The sequence below is a fragment of the Bufo gargarizans genome, chromosome 2 (assembly GCF_014858855.1).
Source record: "Bufo gargarizans isolate SCDJY-AF-19 chromosome 2, ASM1485885v1, whole genome shotgun sequence".
Classification (NCBI taxonomy): domain Eukaryota; kingdom Metazoa; phylum Chordata; class Amphibia; order Anura; family Bufonidae; genus Bufo; species Bufo gargarizans.
This window is the reverse complement of record NC_058081.1, coordinates 51,503,826-51,525,900: the sequence shown is the minus strand read 5'-3', so window position 1 is coordinate 51,525,900 and position 22,075 is coordinate 51,503,826. Positions and strand designations below refer to the sequence as shown.

The 22,075-nt window shown below is 50.2% G+C and overlaps 1 protein-coding gene across 1 annotated transcript in view; it reads left to right on the top strand.

The window, feature by feature from the left end:
* The window catches only part of DNAH2 (dynein axonemal heavy chain 2), a 127,293-nt gene that overhangs the window by 24,470 nt on the left and 80,748 nt on the right, over positions 1 to 22,075 (top strand). Inside the window, exons 8-13 of the mRNA XM_044278914.1 lie at positions 7,608 to 7,799; positions 8,103 to 8,260; positions 9,809 to 9,896; positions 17,585 to 17,790; positions 19,924 to 20,053; positions 21,315 to 21,497. Coding sequence (XP_044134849.1) covers positions 7,608 to 7,799; positions 8,103 to 8,260; positions 9,809 to 9,896; positions 17,585 to 17,790; positions 19,924 to 20,053; positions 21,315 to 21,497 — 957 coding nt within the window. The remainder of the gene's footprint in view (positions 1 to 7,607; positions 7,800 to 8,102; positions 8,261 to 9,808; positions 9,897 to 17,584; positions 17,791 to 19,923; positions 20,054 to 21,314; positions 21,498 to 22,075) is intronic.

Here is a 22,075-nt window from a genome sequence, read left to right as displayed (position 1 = left end):
TCTCATTGAAATCAATGGGCTTTCCATCTCATGCCTTGGTGTGTTCCTCCAGAGCTGGAAGCGTTTGCCTTCCTCTACTTGAACTAATAGATGAGGGTCCTACAGAAGTGGTTTTCCTGGCAGAGAACAGCCTACCAGAGATTATCATATCTGCATAGCCTGATAGGACCACCAGAACCCATTGACTGTAATGTGACTTGGTGCGTATCGGACCAGTTTCTGGCATGAGTGCCGGCGTTCGGCCAGACAAAAAACGATGCTTGCAACCGCTTTTCTCTAGCTCAATGCCACCACTTATGCCAGAAACCGGCCAGATCCCCTCCGCATCCCATTATAGTCAAAGGGCTCTGGCGGGGAAAGGCAGTATTCTGCTACGTCAGAGCAGCCTGCTGGATAGTTTTATTGCTAGCCAGAAACTAGCCTAATTTGGGCTAGATCACCGGAGATTACAAAAATGGGTGCACTAAGTAGGTAAATGCAATTGACAATATATGGCTAAACCCTCACTTTCGCCAATTAATTCTTTTATCAAGAACATACCAGAGCCCGTGCACCTCGTCAAGGTCTCTCAAAGTGGCACGGGACCTAACGCTAACCTACCTCTACCCGTTGAAAATGACAGGGGCCGTATGGGCATTACAGGGGCATAAGGTCCGACAGACAGAAACCTTCCAGGTTACCTCCGGCATGAGGTCACACATACAATGGGAGGAGGAAGAGGATTGTGAGTCCCACTTAACTCTTACTAAAGTAACGCAGGCCACAGGTGCACCTGAAAAATACTGGCTGCCGGCTGTATGCAAATTAGGAGCTTGAAGTCAAGGGGGCAGCGGCCTTGACGCTGGAAGTCGAGTGTGCCATGCCCCCTTTCTGCCCAGGGGATCTCGCCCATGTGCCGTAAGATCTTGTTTTCAGCGCCTGTGCACTGGAGGCTGCTGATAAGGGAATGCTCGGTGCTAAGCTTGCGCGCTCCTGCTGCTGTGACCGAAGGTGATGTGCAGGAATTTTCCCTGCTGCGCTCCTGCCCTTGCGGCGACTGCAGCCTCCAGACTTGCCAGAACGCACCTGGTGCCTACCGCACTTTCACTGCGCAGGCGCCGGAAATAAGATTCTACTGGGGGATCGCACATAAAAGTCATCAATCAAGTGTGAACGGGCGGGAAGGGGGCGTGGCAAGATTGACTTGAAACTTAAAGGCCGCCGCCCCATTGTTTCCGTACCGTGTCATACATTTAGAACTGGAGGGTGGTAGCTTGGGCGCAGTACTGTAATGTACAGTGTGGGGGCGCTGCTGGCTCGGCTGAGACACTGCTGCAAGGGCTGGGCTCAGGGGCTCAGAACTAACTCCAGTCATGTCACTTTAACCCCTTAGATGACACTGGTAATAGCCGTGGCGCAGCGCTGATGGGTTGACATGGACAAGAGACTACTGTGGGTCCTACAGGCTGCCTGTCAGTATAACACTGACAGGCATAACAGTATAGTGCAGTACAGGAGTAATACAGTGGAGGTTTACACAGTAGAGGGCCCAAGTGCTATGGATTTTCCTGCCCCCTCTCGATGGTGACTACTGTGCTCCTACGGTCACAGCGCTGTAAATGTCCCCAAGTATGGGTCGCAGGTAATAAACAGGTATTTAACATAAGTTAATATTTTTACTACAGTGCAGCACTAAATACCTCCCCAGCAGTGTCCTAGAAATACCACAGTGCAGCATAAAATACTCCCCCAACAGTGTCCTAGAAATACCACAGTGCAGCACAAAATACTCCCCCAACAGTGTCCTAGAAATACCACAGTGCAGCACAAAATACTCCCCCAACAGTGTCATAGAAATACCACAGTGCAGCACAAAATACTCCCCCAACAGTGTCATAGAAATACCACAGCGCAGCACAAAATACCTCCCCAGCAGCGTCATAGAAATACCACAGTGCAGCACAAAATACTCCCCCAACAGTGTCATAGAAATACCACAGTGCAGCACAAAATACTCCCCCAACAGTGTCATAGAAATACCACAGTGCAGCACAAAATACCTCCCCAGCAGCGTCATAGAAATACCACAGTGCAGCACAAAATACTCCCCCAACAGTGTCATAGAAATACCACAGTGCAGCACAAAATACTCCCCCAACAGTGTCATAGAAATACCACAGTGCAGCACAAAATACTCCCCAGCAGTGTCCTAGAAATACCACAGTGCAGCATAAAATACTCCCCCAACAATGTCCTAGAAATACCACAGTGCAGCACAAAATACTCCCCCAACAGTGTCCTAGAAATACCACAGTGCAGCACAAAATACTCCCCCAACAGTGTCATAGAAATACCACAGTGCAGCACAAAATACTCCCCCAACAGTGTCATAGAAATACCACAGTGCAGCACAAAATACCTCCCCAGCAGCGTCATAGAAATACCACAGTGCAGCACAAAATACTCCCCCAACAGTGTCATAGAAATACCACAGTGCAGCACAAAATACTCCCCCAACAGTGTCATAAAAATACCACAGTGCAGCACAAAATACTCCCCCAACAGTGTCATAGAAATACCACAGTGCAGCACAAGATACCTCCCCAGCAGTGCCACAGAAATACCACAATGCAGCAAAAAATACTCCCCCAACAGTGTCCTAGAAATACCACAGTGCAGCAAAAAATACTCCCCCAACAGCGTCATAGAAATACCACAGTGCAGCACAAAATACCTCCCCAGCAGTGTCCTAGAAATACCACAATGCAGCACAAAATACCTCCCCAGCAGTGCCATAGAAATACCACAGTGCAGCACAAAATACTCCCCAGCAGCGTCATAGAAATACCACAGTGCAGCACAAAAAACCTCCCCAGCAGCGTCATAGAAATACCACAGTGCAGCACAAAATACTCCCCAGCAGCGCCATAGAAATACCACAGTGCAGCACAAAATACCTCCCCAGCAGTGTCATATAAATACCACAGTGCAGCACAAAATACCTCCCCAGCAGCGCCATAGAAATACCACAGTGCAGCACAAAAAACCTCCCCAGCAGTGTCATAGAAATACCACAGTGCAGCACAAAATACCTCCCCAGCAGTGCCACAGAAATACCACAGTGCAGCACAAAATACCTCCCCAGCAGCGCCACAGAAATACCACAGTGCAGCACAAAATACCTCCCCAGCAGTGCCACAGAAATACCACAGTGCAGCACAAAATACCTCCCCAGCAGTGTCATAGAAATACCACAGTGCAGCACAAAATACCTCCCCAGCAGTGTCATAGAAATACCACAGTGCAGCACAAAATACCTCCCCAGCAGCGTCATAGAAATACCACAGTGCAGCACAAAATACCTCCCCAGCAGTGTCATAGAAATACCACAGTGCAGCACAAAATACCTCCCCAGCAGTGCCATAGAAATACCACAGTGCAGCACAAAATACTCCCCCAACAGCGTCATAGAAATACCACAGTGCAGCACAAAATACTCCCCAGCAGCGTTGTAGAAATACCACAATGCAGCACAAAATACTCCCCAGCAGCGTTGTAGAAATACCACAGTGCAGCACAAAATACCTCCCCAGCAGTGTCATAGAAATACCACAATGCAGCACAAAATACTCCCCCAACAGTGTCCTAGAAATACCACAGTGCAGCACAAAATACTCCCCCAACAGTGTCCTAGAAATACCACAGTGCAGCACAAAATACTCCCCCAACAGTGTCATAGAAATACCACAGTGCAGCACAAAATACCTCCCCAGCAGTGTCCTAGAAATACCACAGTGCAGCACAAAATACTCCCCAGCAGCGTTGTAGAAATACCACAGTGCAGCACAAAAAACCTCCCCAGCAGTGTCGTAGAAATACCACAGTGCAGCACAAAATACCTCCCCAGCAGCGCCATAGAAATACCACAGTGCAGCACAAAATACTCCCCCAACAGCGTCATAGAAATACCACAGTGCAGCACAAAATACTCCCCAGCAGCGTTGTAGAAATACCACAATGCAGCACAAAATACTCCCCAGCAGCGTTGTAGAAATACCACAGTGCAGCACAAAATACCTCCCCAGCAGTGTCATAGAAATACCACAGTGCAGCACAAAATACCTCCCCAGCAGCGCCATAGAAATACCACAGTGCAGCACAAAATACCTCCCCAGCAGCGCCATAGAAATACCACAGTGCAGCACAAAATACCTCCCCAGCAGTGTCATATAAATACCACAGTGCAGCACAAAATACCTCCCCAGCAGCGCCATAGAAATACCACAGTGCAGCACAAAATACCTCCCCAGCAGTGCCACAGAAATACCACAGTGCAGCACAAAATACCTCCCCAGCAGTGTCATAGAAATACCACAGTGCAGCACAAAATACCTCCCCAGCAGCGTCATAGAAATACCACAGTGCAGCACAAAATACCTCCCCAGCAGCGCCATAGAAATACCACAGTGCAGCACAAAATACCTCCCCAGCAGTGTCATAGAAATACCACAGTGCAGCACAAAATACCTCCCCAGCAGCGCCATAGAAATACCACAGTGCAGCACAAAATACCTCCCCAGCAGCGCCATAGAAATACCACAGTGCAGCACAAAATACCTCCCCAGCAGCGCCATAGAAATACCACAGTGCAGCACAAAATACTCCCCAGCAGCGTTGTAGAAATACCACAGTGCAGCACAAAATACTCCCCAGCAGCGTTGTAGAAATACCACAGTGCAGCACAAAATACCTCCCCAGCAGCGCCGTAGAAATACCACAGTGCAGCACAAAATACTCCCCAATAGTGTCGTAGAAATACCACAGTGCAGCACAAAATAACTCCCCAGCAGTGTCATAGAAATACCACAGTGCAGCACAAAATACCTCCCCAGCAGTGCCACAGAAATACCACAGTGCAGCACAAAATACCTCCCCAGCAGTGCCACAGAAATACCACAGTGCAGCACAAAATACCTCCCCAGCAGCGCCATAGAAATACCACAGTGCAGCACAAAATACTCCCCAGCAGTGTCATAGAAATACCACAGTGCAGCACAAAATACCTCCCCAGCAGTGCCACAGAAATACCACAGTGCAGCACAAAATACCTCCCCAGCAGTGCCACAGAAATACCACAGTGCAGCACAAAATACCTCCCCAGCAGTGCCACAGAAATACCACAGTGCAGCACAAAATACCTCCCCAGCAGTGCCACAGAAATACCACAGTGCAGCACAAAATACCTCCCCAGCAGTGCCACAGAAATACCACAGTGCAGCACAAAATACCTCCCCAGCAGTGCCACAGAAATACCACAGTGCAGCACAAAATACTCCCCAGCAGTGTCATAGAAATACCACAGTGCAGCACAAAATACTCCCCCAACAGCGTCATAGAAATACCACAGTGCAGCACAAAATACCTCCCCAGCAGCGCCATAGAAATACCACAGTGCAGCACAAAATACCTCCCCAGCAGTGCCACAGAAATACCACAGTGCAGCACAAAATACCTCCCCAGCAGTGCCACAGAAATACCACAGTGCAGCACAAAATACCTCCCCAGCAGTGCCATAGAAATACCACAGTGCAGCACAAAATACCTCCCCAGCAGTGCCACAGAAATACCACAGTGCAGCACAAAATACCTCCCAGCAGTGCCACAGAAATACCACAGTGCAGCACAAAATACCTCCCCAGCAGTGTCATAGAAATACCACAGTGCAGCACAAAATACCTCCCCAGCAGTGTCATAGAAATACCACAGTGCAGCACAAAATACCTCCCCAGCAGCGCCATAGAAATACCACAGTGCAGCACAAAATACCTCCCCAGCAGTGTCATAGAAATACCACAGTGCAGCACAAAATACCTCCCCAGCAGCGCCATAGAAATACCACAGTGCAGCACAAAATACCTCCCCAGCAGCGCCATAGAAATACCACAGTGCAGCACAAAATACCTCCCCAGCAGTGTCATAGAAATACCACAGTGCAGCACAAAATACCTCCCCAGCAGCGCCATAGAAATACCACAGTGCAGCACAAAATACCTCCCCAGCAGCGCCATAGAAATACCACAGTGCAGCACAAAATACTCCCCAGCAGCGTTGTAGAAATACCACAATGCAGCACAAAATACTCCCCAGCAGCGTTGTAGAAATACCACAGTGCAGCACAAAATACCTCCCCAGCAGCGCCGTAGAAATACCACAGTGCAGCACAAAATACTCCCCAGCAGTGTCATAGAAATACCACAGTGCAGCACAAAATAACTCCCCAGCAGTGTCATAGAAATACCACAGTGGAGCACAAAATACCTCCCCAGCAGTGCCACAGAAATACCACAGTGCAGCACAAAATACCTCCCCAGCAGTGCCACAGAAATACCACAGTGCAGCACAAAATACCTCCCCAGCAGCGCCATAGAAATACCACAGTGCAGCACAAAATACTCCCCAGCAGTGTCATAGAAATACCACAGTGCAGCACAAAATAACTCCCCAGCAGTGTCATAGAAATACCACAGTGCAGCACAAAATACCTCCCCAGCAGTGCCACAGAAATACCACAGTGCAGCACAAAATACCTCCCCAGCAGTGCCACAGAAATACCACAGTGCAGCACAAAATACCTCCCCAGCAGTGCCACAGAAATACCACAGTGCAGCACAAAATACCTCCCCAGCAGTGCCACAGAAATACCACAGTGCAGCACAAAATACCTCCCCAGCAGTGCCACAGAAATACCACAGTGCAGCACAAAATACCTCCCCAGCAGTGCCACAGAAATACCACAGTGCAGCACAAAATACTCCCCAGCAGTGTCATAGAAATACCACAGTGCAGCACAAAATACTCCCCCAACAGCGTCATAGAAATACCACAGTGCAGCACAAAATACCTCCCCAGCAGCGCCATAGAAATACCACAGTGCAGCACAAAATACCTCCCCAGCAGTGCCACAGAAATACCACAGTGCAGCACAAAATACCTCCCCAGCAGTGCCACAGAAATACCACAGTGCAGCACAAAATACCTCCCCAGCAGTGCCATAGAAATACCACAGTGCAGCACAAAATACCTCCCCAGCAGTGCCACAGAAATACCACAGTGCAGCACAAAATACCTCCCCAGCAGTGCCACAGAAATACCACAGTGCAGCACAAAATACCTCCCCAGCAGCGCCATAGAAATACCACAGTGCAGCACAAAATACCTCCCCAGCAGTGCCACAGAAATACCACAGTGCAGCACAAAATACCTCCCCAGCAGTGCCATAGAAATTCCACAGTGCAGCACATACTACACCCCAAGACTACTTTTTCTGTCATGTATAGCGCTGTTATAACAGAACCTATAACGGAATTCCCTAACGCCAATGCGTAGCCGCCCTAACATGGGACACTGCACCGATAACGCAGGCTGGCATAATCTGTACAGGCCTGGCGACTCGCTGACCAGTGGGCACCTTCCCCTGTGCAGCTGATGGTCCCCAGTTTGAGCTGTTTGTCTGCCCTGATTGAACCCCTCCTCTATGTGGGGGCACAGCGGGCAGCGCCATGACCACTGTGCCAGGGCCTCCGTTCCATCCTGTTCTACGTTACATGTGACGTTCGCTTCTCTTGTAGGACGGCTCCGTCCAGGCTCAGTCCAACCTGAGCTTCCTGTCTCTCCTGAAGCAACCATTTGAAGAGATGATGTCCCTCAAGATCAAGGAGATTCCCAGCAAACTTCCTCATCTCCTCAGCCTTGTCCGCATCATTTGGGTCAACTCGCCCTACTACAACACGCGGGAACGCCTTACCTCACTTTTTCGGAAGGTAAGAAACAGGAACTAATCATTGCATATTTATTCACACCCCAATTCACTCTATTCGTTTTCAGAAGAATCAGTAGTGAGCTCCTTATTCCAACCCACTTGTCTCTGGGCATCGGAGGGTCACTAATGGGCATTCACTACTCATTCAGACTTCCCCGGTTCCCCTGACTCCTGGTGTTGCTACAGGTCGGCTGATAGATGCCCAGACGCCATGTTTTGTTGAAGGGATCTGGATGTGGCTTCAGGTCTAGTCACTGACCTCGTCCTGTCTGTAGAACATAACGTCTGCTCCTTGTCTTCTCAGATAAGTAATGAACTGATCCGACTCTGCAGCCGAGAAATCTCTTTGGATCGGATCTTTGATGGTTACATCACATCAAGTCGCCAAGTTCTACAGGACTGCATCCAGTGCGGCGCGGCCTGGAAGGAGCAGTACACGAGGGCGGCACAGCTCCACCACAGGTACGGGGAGGTACACAGCTCATGCCACTGCCACCCTGTACCCCGAGTGTCAGTGTGTCATTATCCTGTACCTCAAGTGTCAGCGTCATTGTGCCGTACCCCGAGTGTCAGCGTCTCATTGTCCCGTACCCCGAGTGTCAGCGTGTCATTGTCCAGTACCCCGAGTGTCAGCGTGTCATTGTCCCGTACCCCGAGTGTCAGCGTTTCATTGTCCCGTACCCCGAGTGTCAGCGTGTCATTGTCCCGTACCCCGAGTGTCAGCGTGTCATTGTCCCGTACCCCGAGTGTCAGCGTGTCATTGTCCCGTACCCCGAGTGTCAGCGTGTCATTGTCCCGTACCCCGAGTGTCAGCGTGTGATTGTCCCGTACCCCGAGTGTCAGCGTGTCATTGTCCCGTACCCCGAGTGTCAGCGTGTCATTGTGCCGTACCCCGAGTGTCAGCGTGTCATTGTCCCGTACCCCGAGTGTCAGCGTGTCATTGTCCCGTACCCCGAGTGTCAGCGTGTCATTGTGCCGTACCCCGAGTGTCAGCGTGTCATTGTCCCGTACCCCGAGTGTCAGCGTGTCATTGTCCCGTACCCCGAGTGTCAGCGTGTCATTGTCCCGTACCCCGAGTGTCAGCGTGTCATTGTCCCGTACCCCGAGTGTCAGCGTGTCATTGTCCCGTACCCCGAGTGTCAGCGTGTCATTGTCCCGTACCCCGAGTGTCAGCGTGTCATTGTCCCGTACCCCGAGTGTCAGCGTGTCATTGTCCCGTACCCCGAGTGTCAGCGTGTCATTGTCCCGTACCCCGAGTGTCAGCGTGTCATTGTCCCGTACCCCGAGTGTCAGCGTGTCATTGTCCCGTACCCCGAGTGTCAGCGCGTCAGCGTCCCGTACCCCGAGTGTCAGCGCGTCAGCGTCCCGTACCCCGAGTGTCAGCGCGTCAGCGTCCCGTACCCCGAGTGTCAGCGCATCAGCGTCCCGTACCCCGAGTGTCAGCGCGTCAGCGTCCCGTACCCCGGGTGTCAGCGCGTCAGCGTCCCGTACCCCGAGTGTCAGCGCGTCAGCGTCCCGTACCCCGAGTGTCAGCGCGTCAGCGTCCCGTACCCCGAGTGTCAGCGCGTCAGCGTCCCGTACCCCGAGTGTCAGCGCGTCAGCGTCCCGTACCCCGAGTGTCAGCGCGTCATTGTCCCGTACCCCACTTTTGTTTTCTCTGAAACAACCCGGTACAGTATAGAGACATGGAGTGACGTCAGACATGTTACATGTTCAGTGTTGCTGCTCTGGTTGTTCACATTGCAGTAATTCCCCTTCATGTAACGCTTCTTCTCCGCTCACCGCTCCTCCTGCTCTCCCCAGCCCTCCCGGCATATTCACCAGCCTTTATAATGCTATTTAGTGACATGGGCAGGTGCCCATCTGATCTGAGGGTTATTTATTTTGCACAGCTCTGGCAGCTCCCGCTGTAATCTCAGTGCGTCCTATACTGTACACTGAACAGCTCCTGTAACTGCCATTGTACCGCATCGATCAATCCCACTCACTGCCAGGTGATTCATTCCACAGGTTTTCCAAGGTTGGATGGGTTCTGGACCAAACAAGCATCTTTGCTCAAGTGGATGCCTTTATACAGCGCTGCAAAGATCTCCTGGAGGTACAGAACATATGGTGTAAGAATTGTGGGTCTGCCCCTCCTCCTGCAGGGTGATACATATAGAAGGAGCTATGAGTCTGCCCCTCCTCCTGCAGGGTGATACATATAGAAGGAGCTATGAGTCTGCTCCTCCTCCTGCAGGGTGATACATATAGAAGGAGCTATGAGTCTGCTCCTCCTCCTGCAGGGTGATACATATAGAAGGGAGCTATGAGTCTGCTCCTCCTCCTGCAGGGTGATACATATAGAAGGAGCTATGAGTCTGCTCCTCCTCCTGCAGGGTGATACATATAGAAGGAGCTATGAGTCTGCTCCTCCTCCTGCAGGGTGATACATATAGAAGGGAGCTATGAGTCTGCTCCTCCTCCTGCAGGGTGATACATATAGAAGGAGCTATGAGTCTGCCCCTCCTCCTGCAGGGTAATACATATAGAAGGGAGCTATGAGTCTGCTCCTCCTCCTGCAGGGTGATGCATATAGAAGGAGCTATGAGTCTGCTCCTCCTCCTCCTGCAGGGTGATACATATAAAAGGAGCTATGAGTCTGCTCCTCCTCCTGCAGGGTGATACATATAAAAGGAGCTATGAGTCTGCCCCTCCTCCTGCAGGGTGATACATATAGAAGAAGCTATGAGTCTGCTCCTCCTCCTGCAGGGTGATACATATAGAAGGAGCTATGAGTCTGCCCCTCCTCCTGCAGGGTGATACATATAGAAGGAGCTATGAGTCTGCCCCTCCTCCTGCAGGGTGATACATATAGAAGGAGCTATGAGTCTGCCCCTCCTCCTGCAGGGTGATACATATAGAAGGAGCTATGAGTCTGCCCCTCCTCCTGCAGGGTGATACATATAGAAGGAGCTATGAGTCTGCTCCTCCTCCTGCAGGGTGATACATATAGAAGAAGCTATGAGTCTGCTCCTCCTCCTGCAGGGTGATACATATAGAAGGAGCTATGAGTCTGCCCCTCCTCCTGCAGGGTGATACATATAGAAGGAGCTATGAGTCTGCCCTCCTCCTGCAGGGTGATACATATAGAAGGAGCTATGAGTCTGCTCCTCCCCCTGCAGGGTGATACATATAGAAGGAGCTATGAGTCTGCTCCTCCCCCTGCAGGGTGATACATATAGAAGGAGCTATGAGTCTGCCCCTCCCCCTGCAGGGTGATACATATAGAAGGAGCTATGAGTCTGCCCCTCCTCCTGCAGGGTGATACATATAGAAGGAGCTATGAGTCTGCTCCTCCCCCTGCAGGGTGATACATATAGAAGGGAGCTATGAGTCTGCCCCTCCCCCTGCAGGGTGATACATATAGAAGGAGCTATGAGTCTGCCCCTCCTCCTGCAGGGTGATACATATAGAAGGAGCTATGAGTCTGCCCCTCCTCCTGCAGGGTGATACATATAGAAGGAGCTATGAGTCTGCCCCTCCTCCTGCAGGGTGATACATATAGAAGGAGCTATGAGTCTGCCCCTCCTCCTGCAGGGTGATACATATAGAAGGAGCTATGAGTCTGCTCCTCCTCCTGCAGGGTGATACATATAGAAGGAGCTATGAGTCTGCCCCTCCTCCTGCAGGGTGATACATATAGAAGGAGCTATGAGTCTGCTCCTCCTCCTGCAGGGTGATACATATAGAAGGAGCTATGAGTCTGCCCCTCCTCCTGCAGGGTGATACATATAGAAGGAGCTATGAGTCGCTCCTCCTCCTGCAGGGTGATACATATAGAAGGAGCTATGAGTCTGCCCTCCTCCTGCAGGGTGATACATATAGAAGGAGCTATGAGTCTGCCCCTCCTCCTGCAGGGTGATACATATAGAAGGAGCTATGAGTCTGCTCCTCCTCCTGCAGGTGATACATATAGAAGGAGCTATGAGTCTGCCCTCCTCCTGCAGGGTGATACATATAGAAGGAGCTATGAGTCTGCTCCTCCTCCTGCAGGGTGATACATATAGAAGGAGCTATGAGTCTGCTCCTCCTCCTGCAGGGTGATACATATAGAAGGAGCTATGAGTCTGCCCCTCCTCCTGCAGGGTGATACATATAGAAGGAGCTATGAGTCTGCCCCTCCTCCTGCAGGGTGATACATATAGAAGGAGCTATGAGTCTGCCCCTCCTCCTGCAGGGTGATACATATAGAAGGAGCTATGAGTCTGCCCCTCCTCCTGCAGGGTGATACATATAGAAGGAGCTATGAGTCTGCTCCTCCTCCTGCAGGGTGATACATATAGAAGGAGCTATGAGTCTGCCCCTCCTCCTGCAGGGTGATACATATAGAAGGAGCTATGAGTCTGCTCCCTCCTCCTGCAGGGTGATACATATAGAAGGAGCTATGAGTCTGCCCTCCTCCTGCAGGGTGATACATATAGAAGGAGCTATGAGTCTGCCCCTCCTCCTGCAGGGTGATACATATAGAAGGAGCTATGAGTCTGCTCCTCCTCCTGCAGGGTGATACATATAGAAGGAGCTATGAGTCTGCCCCTCCTCCTGCAGGGTGATACATATAGAAGGAGCTATGAGTCTGCCCCTCCTCCTGCAGGGTGATACATATAGAAGGAGCTATGAGTCGCCCCTCCTCCTGCAGGGTGATACATATAGAAGGAGCTATGAGTCTGCCCTCCTCCTGCAGGGTGATACATATAGAAGGAGCTATGAGTCTGCCCCTCCTCCTGCAGGGTGATACATATAGAAGGAGCTATGAGTCTGCCCCTCCTCCTGCAGGGTGATACATATAGAAGGAGCTATGAGTCTGCCCCTCCTCCTGCAGGGTGATACATATAGAAGGAGCTATGAGTCTGCCCCTCCTCCTGCAGGGTGATACATATAGAAGGAGCTATGAGCCTGCCCCTCCTCCTGCAGGGTGATACATACAGAAGGAGCTATGAGTCTGCCCCTCCTCCTGCAGGGTGATACATATAGAAGGAGCTATGAGTCTGCCCCTCCTCCTGCAGGGTGATACATATAGAAGGAGCTATGAGTCTGCTCCTCCTGCTGCAGGGTGATACATATAGAAGGAGCTATAGTCTGCCCCTCCTCCTGCAGGGTGATACATATAGAAGGAGCTATGAGTCTGCCTCCTCCTCCTGCAGGGTGATACATATAGAAGGAGCTATGAGTCTGCCCCTCCTCCTGCAGGGTGATACATATAGAAGGAGCTATGAGTCTGCCCCTCCTCCTGCAGGGTGATACATATAGAAGGAGCTATGAGTCTGCTCCTCCTCCTGCAGGGTGATACATATAGAAGGAGCTATGAGTCTGCTCCTCCTCCTGCAGGGTGACACATATAGAAGGAGCTATGAGTCTGCTCCTCCCCCTGCAGGGTGATACATATAGAAGGAGCTATGAGTCTGCTCCTCCTCCTGCAGGGTGATACATATAGAAGGGAGCTATGAGTCTGCTCCTCCTCCTGCAGGGTGATACATATAGAAGGAGCTATGAGTCTGCCCCTCCTCCTGCAGGGTGATACATATAGAAGGAGCTATGAGTCTGCCCCTCCCCCTGCAGGGTGATACATATAGAAGGAGCTATGAGTCTGCTCCTCCTCCTGCAGGGTGATACATATAGATGGAGCTATGAGTCTGCTCCTCCTCCTGCAGGGTGATACATATAGATGGAGCTATGAGTCGGCTCCTCCTCCTGCAGGGTGATACATATAGATGGAGCTATGAGTCTGCTCCTCCTCCTGCAGGGTGATACATATAGAAGGAGCTATGAGTCTGCCCCTCCTCCTGCAGGGTGATACATATAGAAGGAGCTATGAGTCTGCCCTCCTCCTGCAGGGTGATACATATAGAAGGAGCTATGAGTCTGCCCCTCCTCCTGCAGGGTGATACATATAGAAGGAGCTATGAGTCGGCCTCCTCCTCCTGCAGGGTGATACATATAGATGGAGCTATGAGTCTGCTCCTCCTCCTGCAGGGTGATACATATAGAAGGAGCTATGAGTCTGCCCCTCCTCCTGCAGGGTGATACATATAGAAGGAGCTATGAGTCTGCCCCTCCTCCTGCAGGGTGATACATATAGTAGGAGCTATGAGTCTGCTCCTCCCCCTGCAGGGTGATACATATAGAAGGAGCTATGAGTCTGCCCCTCCTCCTGCAGGGTGATACATATAGTAGGAGCTATGAGTCTGCTCCTCCCCCTGCAGGGTGATACATATAGAAGGAGCTATGAGTCGGCTCCTCCTCCTGCAGGGTGATACAGATAGAAGGAGCTATGAGTCTGCCCCTCCTCCTGCAGGGTGATACATATAGAAGGAGCTATGAGTCTGCTCCTCCTCCTGCAGGGTGATACATATAGAAGGAGCTATGAGTCTGCTCCTCCTCCTGCAGGGTGATACATATAGAAGGAGCTATGAGTCTGCTCCTCCTGCAGGGTGATACATATAGAAGGAGCTATGAGTCTGCCCCTCCTCCTGCAGGGTGATACATATAGAAGGAGCTATGAGTCTGCCCCTCCTCCTCCTGCAGGGTGATACATATAGAAGGAGCTATGAGTCTGCCCCTCCTCCTGCAGGGTGATACATATAGAGGGAGCTATGAGTCTGCCCCTCCCCCTGCAGGGTGATACATATAGAAGGAGCTATGAGTCTGCCCCTCCTCCTGCAGGGTGATACATATAGAAGGAGCTATGAGTCTGTTCCTCCTCCTGCAGGGTGATACATACAGTGGAGGAAATAATTATTTGACCCCTCACTGATTTTGTAAGTTTGTCCAATGACAAAGAAATGAAAAGTCTCAGAACAGTATCATTTCAATGGTAGGTTTATTGTAACAGTGGCAGATAGCACATCAAAAGGAAAATCGAAAAAATAACTTTAAATAAAAGATAGCAACTGATTTGCATTTCATTGAGTGAAATAAGTATTTGAACCCTCTAACAAAAAAAGACTTAATACTTGGTGGAAAAACCCTTGTTTGCAAGCACAGAGGTCAAACGTTTCTTGTAATTGATGACCAAGTTTGCGCACATTTTAGGAGGAATGTTGGTCCACTCCTCTTTGCAGATCATCTCTAAATCCCTAAGGTTTCGAGGCTGTCTCTGTGCAACTCTGAGCTTGAGCTCCCTCCATAGGTTTTCAATTGGATTAAGGTCCGGAGACTGACTAGGCCACTCCATGACCTTAATGTGCTTCTTCTTGAGCCACTCCTTTGTTGCCTTTGCTGTATGTTTTGGGTCATTGTCGTGCTGGAACACCCATCCACGACCCATTTTCAGTTTCCTGGCAGAGGGAAGGAGGTTGTCGCTCAGGATTTCACGATACATGGCTCCGTCCATTTTCCCGTTTATGCGAATAAGTTGTCCTGTGCCCTTAGCAGAAAAACACCCCCAAAGCAAAATGTTTCCACCCCCATGCTTGACGGTGGGGACGGTGTTTTGGGGGTCATAGGCAGCATTTTTCTTCCTCCAAACACAGCGAGTTGAGTTAATGCCAAAGAGCTCTATTTTGGTCTCATCAGACCACAGCACCTTCTCCCAGTCACTCTCTGAATCATTCAGGTGTTCATTGGCAAACTTCAGACGGGCCTGCACATGTGCCTTCCTGAGCAGGGGGACCTTGCGAGCCCTGCAGGATTTTAATCCATTGCGGTGTAATGTGTTTCCAATGGTTTTCTTGGTGACTGTGGTCCCTGCTAATTTGAGGTCATTAACTAACTCCTCCCGTGTAGTTCTAGGATGCTTTTTCACCTTTCCCAGAACCATTGACACCCCACGAGGTGAGATCTTGCGTGGAGCCCCAGAGCGAGGTCGATTGATGGTCATTTTGTGCTCCTTCCATTTTCGAACAATCGCACCAACAGTTGTCACCTTCTCTCCCAGCTTCTTGATAATGGTTTTGTAGCCCATTCCAGCCTTGTGCAGGTCTACAATTTTGTCTCTGACATCCTTGGACAGCTCTTTGGTCTTTCCCATGTTGGAGAGTTTGGAGTCTGCTTGATTGATTGATTCTGTGGACAGGTGTCTTTTATACAGGTGACTAGTTAAGACAGGTGTCCTTAATGAGGGTGACTAATTGAGTAGAAGTGTCTAACCACTCTGTGGGAGCCAGAACTCTTAATGGTTGGTAGGGGTTCAAATACTTATTTCACTCAATGAAATGCAAATCAGTTGCTATCTTTTATTTAAAGTTATTTTTTCGATTTTCCTTTTGATGTGCTATCTGCCACTGTTACAATAAACCTACCATTGAAATGATACTGTTCTGAGACTTTTCATTTCTTTGTCATTGGACAAACTTACAAAATCAGTGAGGGGTCAAATAATTATTTCCTCCACTGTATAGAAGGAGCTATGAGTCTGCCCCTCCTCCTGCAGGGTGATACATATAGAAGAAGCTATGAGTCTGCCCCTCCTCCTGCAGGGTGATACATATAGAAGGAGCTATGAGTCTGCTCCTCCTCCTGCAGGGTGATACATATAGAAGGAGCTATGAGTCTGCTCCTCCTCCTGCAGGGTGATACATATAGAAGGAGCTATGAGTCTGCTCCTCCTCCTGCAGGGTGATACATATAGAAGGAGCTATGAGTCTGCTCCTCCTCCTGCAGGGTGATACATATAGAAGGAGCTATGAGTCTGCTCCTCCTCCTGCAGGGTGATACATATAGAAGGAGCTATGAGTCTGCCCCTCCTCCTGCAGGGTGATACATATAGAAGGAGCTATGAGTCTGCCCCTCCTCCTGCAGGGTGATACATATAGAAGGAGCTATGAGTCTGCTCCTCCTCCTGCAGGGTGATACATATAGAAGGAGCTATGAGTCTGCTCCTCCTCCTGCAGGGTGATACATATAGAAGGAGCTATGAGTCTGCTCTTCCTCCTGTGGGGTGATACATATAGAAGGAGCTATGAGTCTGCCCCTCCTCCTGCAGGGTGATACATATAGAAGGAGCTGTGGAGGTCTGCAGAGGACGGTATAGATGAGCCGGTCGGTACAGCAGAGCTGTGTCAGTGACAGGTTGTTGATCGGTGTGTTCTGTATGTTCCTCGCGCCTCAGTCCCTATTATAAACCCCATTCATTTGTGCGGCGGGGCGCTGTGGTGGCCGCACTTGCGCGGCATGTTGCTATGGTAATCCAGCGTGTTCCAGACACATATGCAGGCTGCTGCTGCTGAGACGTGGAGGGTGGATTAACTCTTTCTCTTCCTTTTTGCTGTGAAGCACATGAAGGGTTGAGAGGCTCAGGCGTCCGAAGGGTTATATGAACAGTTGAGTTCCCCTTTATATCCTGCCAGACCTGTGACCTTGGTCCCTGCGCCGGTTGTGCTGCTCCCAGTAATGGGCAGGTGATGACCTCCCTCCTGGAAGGCTCCCGTTACCTCCTTATTACCCTACTTTCCTCGGCCGGGGGCAGATTGCTGGGATTTCAGTTCCTACAGAGTAAATGACTGGAGCTGAACCCGAGATTTTGGACAGATTTTGGAAAGCTCTTTAACTCTGAAGGTCCTGGGTGGCTCGTCTTGTCCTGTCTCTGCCCTTCGTGGACGCCTTGTGCTTAGTATTATCGGAGCAGTGCTTTACAGGATCCATAAGGGAGGCTTGGAGGTTAGTTGCCACATGGACAGGTTTAAGGGAGGGTGAGGTTGGTTACGTGGCGCCTCCTGCCCAACTTACATGGGGAAACAGTATGCCACAACATGGACCTAAGCGACCTATTGATGCCATCACTATCACCCTCTCCGGCTTGCGTTCTAGGTATGTTTGTGTCAGCAGCAGTTTGGGCGCTGGGAGGATGGAGAACAAACCCCACTTCCTTGCTTCCCGGGGCAGGGCGGCCCCCAAATCACCCGCAACCTGCTGGAGATTGAGGAGACCTTTCATAAGAACCTAGCACTTCTAAAGTCTGTGAAGAAGACCATACTGGGTGTAAAGAACACGTCTTGGCATGAGGACTACAACAGGTAAAGGCATGCAGCGCTCCAGCTCCATCCACAGAACTGTCCACCACTCCACAGGATCCTCTAAACTGCTCACAGTACAAATGTCCTCTCTACTCTCCTCCCGTTCCTTCACCTCTAAGCCACGCATGTGGCGTGTCTTCTGCACCAGTCCACGCGTGTCTTCTGCACCAGTCCACGCGTGTCTTCTGCACCAGTCCACGCGTGTCTTCTGCACCAGTCCACGCGTGTCTTCTGCACCAGTCCACGCGTGTCTTCTGCACCAGTCCACGCGTGTCTTCTGCACCAGTCCACGCGTGTCTTCTGCACCAGTCCACGCGTGTCTTCTGCACCAGTCCACGCGTGTCTTCTGCACCAGTCCACGCGTGTCTTCTGCACCAGTCCACGCGTGTCTTCTGCACCAGTCCACGCGTGTCTTCTGCACCAGTCCACGCGTGTCTTCTGCACCAGTCCACGCGTGTCTTCTGCACCAGTCCGCACTGGTTTTCTCCACTGACTCATAAGTCTGTTCTCCACCAGTTCACACAGCTTTTCTCCACCAGTCTGCACTGGTCTCACCTGGCTCACAAGTCTGTTCCCCACCAGTCTACATGTCTTCCCCACCAGTCTACATGTCTTTCCCACCAGTCTACATGTCTTTCCCACCAGTCTACATGTCTTTCCCACCAGTCTACATGTCTTCCCCACCAGTCTACATGTCTTCCCCACCAGTCTACATGTCTTTTTCTCCACCAGTCTACATGTCTTTTTCTCCACCAGTCTACATGTCTTCTTCTCCACCAGTCTACATGTCTTCTTCTCCACCAGTCTACATGTCTTTTTCTCCACCAGTCTACATGTCTTCTTCTCCACCAGTCTACATGTCTTTTTCTCCACCAGTCTACAAGTCTGTTCCCCACCAGTCTACATGTCTTCCCCACCAGTCTACATGTCTTCCCCACCAGTCTACATGTCTTCCCCACCAGTCTACATGTCTTTTTCTCCACCAGTCTACATGTCTTTTTCTCCACCAGTCTACATGTCTTTTTCTCCACCAGTCTACATGTCTTTTTCTCCACCAGTCTACATGTCTTTTTCTCCACCAGTCTACATGTCTTTTTCTCCACCAGTCTACATGTCTTTTTCTCCACCAGTCTACATGTCTTTTTCTCCACCAGTCTACATGTCTTTTTCTCCACCAGTCTACATGTCTTTTTCTCCACCAGTCTACATGTCTTTTTCTCCACCAGTCTACATGTCTTTTTCTCCACCAGTCTACATGTCTTTTTCTCCACCAGTCTACATGTCTTTTTCTCCACCAGTCTACATGTCTTTTTCTCCACCAGTCTACATGTCTTTTTCTCCACCAGTCTACATGTCTTTTTCTCCACCAGTCTACATGTCTTTTTCTCCACCAGTCTACATGTCTTTTTCTCCACCAGTCTACATGTCTTTTTCTCCACCAGTCTACATGTCTTTTTCTCCACCAGTCTACATGTCTTTTTCTCCACCAGTCTACATGTCTTTTTCTCCACCAGTCTACATGTCTTTTTCTCCACCAGTCTACATGTCTTTTTCTCCACCAGTCTACATGTCTTTTTCTCCACCAGTCTACATGTCTTTTTCTCCACCAGTCTACATGTCTTTTTCTCCACCAGTCTACATGTCTTTTTCTCCACCAGTCTACATGTCTTTTTCTCCACCAGTCTACATGTCTTCTTCTCCACCAGTCTACATGTCTTCTTCTCCACCTGTCTACATGTCTTCTTCTCCACCTGTCTACATGTCTTCTTCTCCACCTGTCTACATGTCTTCTTCTCCACCAGTCTACATGTCTTCTTCTCCACCAGTCTACATGTCTTCTTCTCCACCAGTCTACATGTCTTCTTCTCCACCAGTCTACATGTCTTCTTCTCCACCAGTCTACATGTCTTCTTCTCCACCAGTCTACATGTCTTCTTCTCCACCAGTCTACATGTCTTCTTCTCCACCAGTCTACATGTCTTCTTCTCCACCAGTCTGCACTGGTCTTCTAACCCGACTCACACACGTCTGTTCTCCGCCAGTCCACACATCTTCTCCACCAGTCCTGACATGTTTCCTCACATCTTCTTTGCTGCTCTGTTACTACTGACCCCTCGGCTGTTGTGTCTGCAGATTCAGAGCTGCTGTAAAGGACTTGGAGGTAATGATGCAGAATCTCATCACTACGGCCTTTGAGACGGTACGCGGAGTGGAGCAGGGTGTGGAGCTGCTGGACATTTTCCACCATTTGTCATCACGAGAGGTGAGTGAGGGATACTTCCTGATCAGATAGGCTTACATGTGGGCTCCACTGTGACTTATTGAGATCCGCCCGGAATAGCGATATCTCACCGCTCCGAGTTCCAGCCCATAGACGGATATGCATCCACAAACTGTGTGTGATTCAGTCTGTCCGCAGTGAGGCGGCCACCACAAGTTCAATGCACCCCATGGAGATTGCACGCCATTCATGTGGACTTCTAAGGCCCCTTTCACACAGGCGAGTATTCCGCGCGGATGCGATGCGTGAGTTGAACGGATTGCACCAGCACTGAATCCCGACCCATTCATTTCTATGGGGCTGTGCACATGAGCGGTGATTTTCATGCATCACCTGTTCGTTGCGTGAAAATCGCAGCAAGCTCTATTTTGTGCGTTTTTCACGCAACGCAGGCCCCATATAAATGAATAGGGCTGCGTGAAAATCGCAAGCAAGTGCGGATGCGGTGCGATTTTCACGCACGGTTGCTAGGAGACGATCGGGATGGAGACCTAATCATTATTATTTTCCCTTATAACATGGTTATAAGGGAAAATAATAGCATTCTGAATACAGAATTCATAGTAAAATAGCGCTGGAGGGGTTAAAAAAATAATAATAATAATTAAACTCACCTTTATCCACTTGATCGCGCAGACGGCATCTCTTCTGTCTTCTTCTTTGCTGTGTGCAGGAAAAATACCTGTGGTGACGTCACTTCGGTCATCACATGGTCCATCACATGATCCATCACCATGGTAAAAGATCATGTGATGGACCATGTGATGACCGTTGTGACATCACCACAGGTCCTTTTCCTGTACACAGCACAGACGAGAAGTCGGGCTGCGCGAACAAGTGGATTAAGGTGAGTTAAATTATTTATTTCTTTTTTTTTAACCCCTCCAGCGCTATTGCACTATGCATTCTGTATTCAGAATGCTATTACTGTATTTTCCCTTATAACCATGTTATAAGGGAAAATAATACAATCTACAGAACACCGATCCGTTCGGGTTTGGGTACCAAACATGCCGATTTTTCTCACGCACGTGCAAAATGCATTACAATGTTTTGCATTCGCGCGGAAAAATTGTGCATGTTCCCGCAACGCACCCGCACCTTTTCCCGCAACACCCGTGTGAAAGAGGCCTAAGGGTGGACAGGAAACGCTGTAGCCTCAGTGTGTTGTGCCCCATAGCGGGGCCGGCCATGACCCCGCTGGATGCTGAGAGGATGTGACACTGCACAGCTTCTCTCCTAGGCCATAAAGCGTACATTTGATAAGAAGACGGTCCAAGTCTACGAGCTGTTCAAGAATGAGCTCGATCTGGTGAACAAGGAGCTAGGGAAGAAGGTCCCTACGGTAGCCCCTCACATGTGTCGCTACGCCGGCCAGGCTCACTGGGCACGGGCCCTGAAGAGGCGAATCGACCGACCTATGGAGGTGAGGACTGAGCGTTATCAGAGGGACACATGTGGGAAGGGGAGTGTGACACTGGTGATGATCTGCAGGGGTCTGACAGGACGCCCACTCAGTGAAGGGGTCTGCAGATTCATGAGATCGTTGGTGATGATCTGCAGGGGTCTGACAGGACACCCACTCAGTGAAGGGGTCTGCAGATTCGTGAGATCACTGGTGATGATCTGCAGGGGTCTGACAGGACACCCACTCAGTGAAGGGGTCTGCAGATTCATGAGATCACTGGTGATGATCTGCAGGGGCCTGACAGGACACCCACTCAGTGAAGGGGTCTGCAGATTCATGAGATCACTGGTGATGATCTGAAGGGGTCTGACAGGACACCCACTCAGTGAAGGGGTCTGCAGATTCATGAGATCACTGGTGATGATCTGCAGGGGCCTGACAGGACACCCACTCAGTGAAGGGGTCTGCAGATTCGTGAGATCGTTGGTGATGATCTGCAGGGGCCTGACAGGACACCCACTCAGTGAAGGGGTCTGCAGATTCATGAGATCACTGGTGATGATCTGCAGGGGTCTGACAGGACACCCACTCAGTGA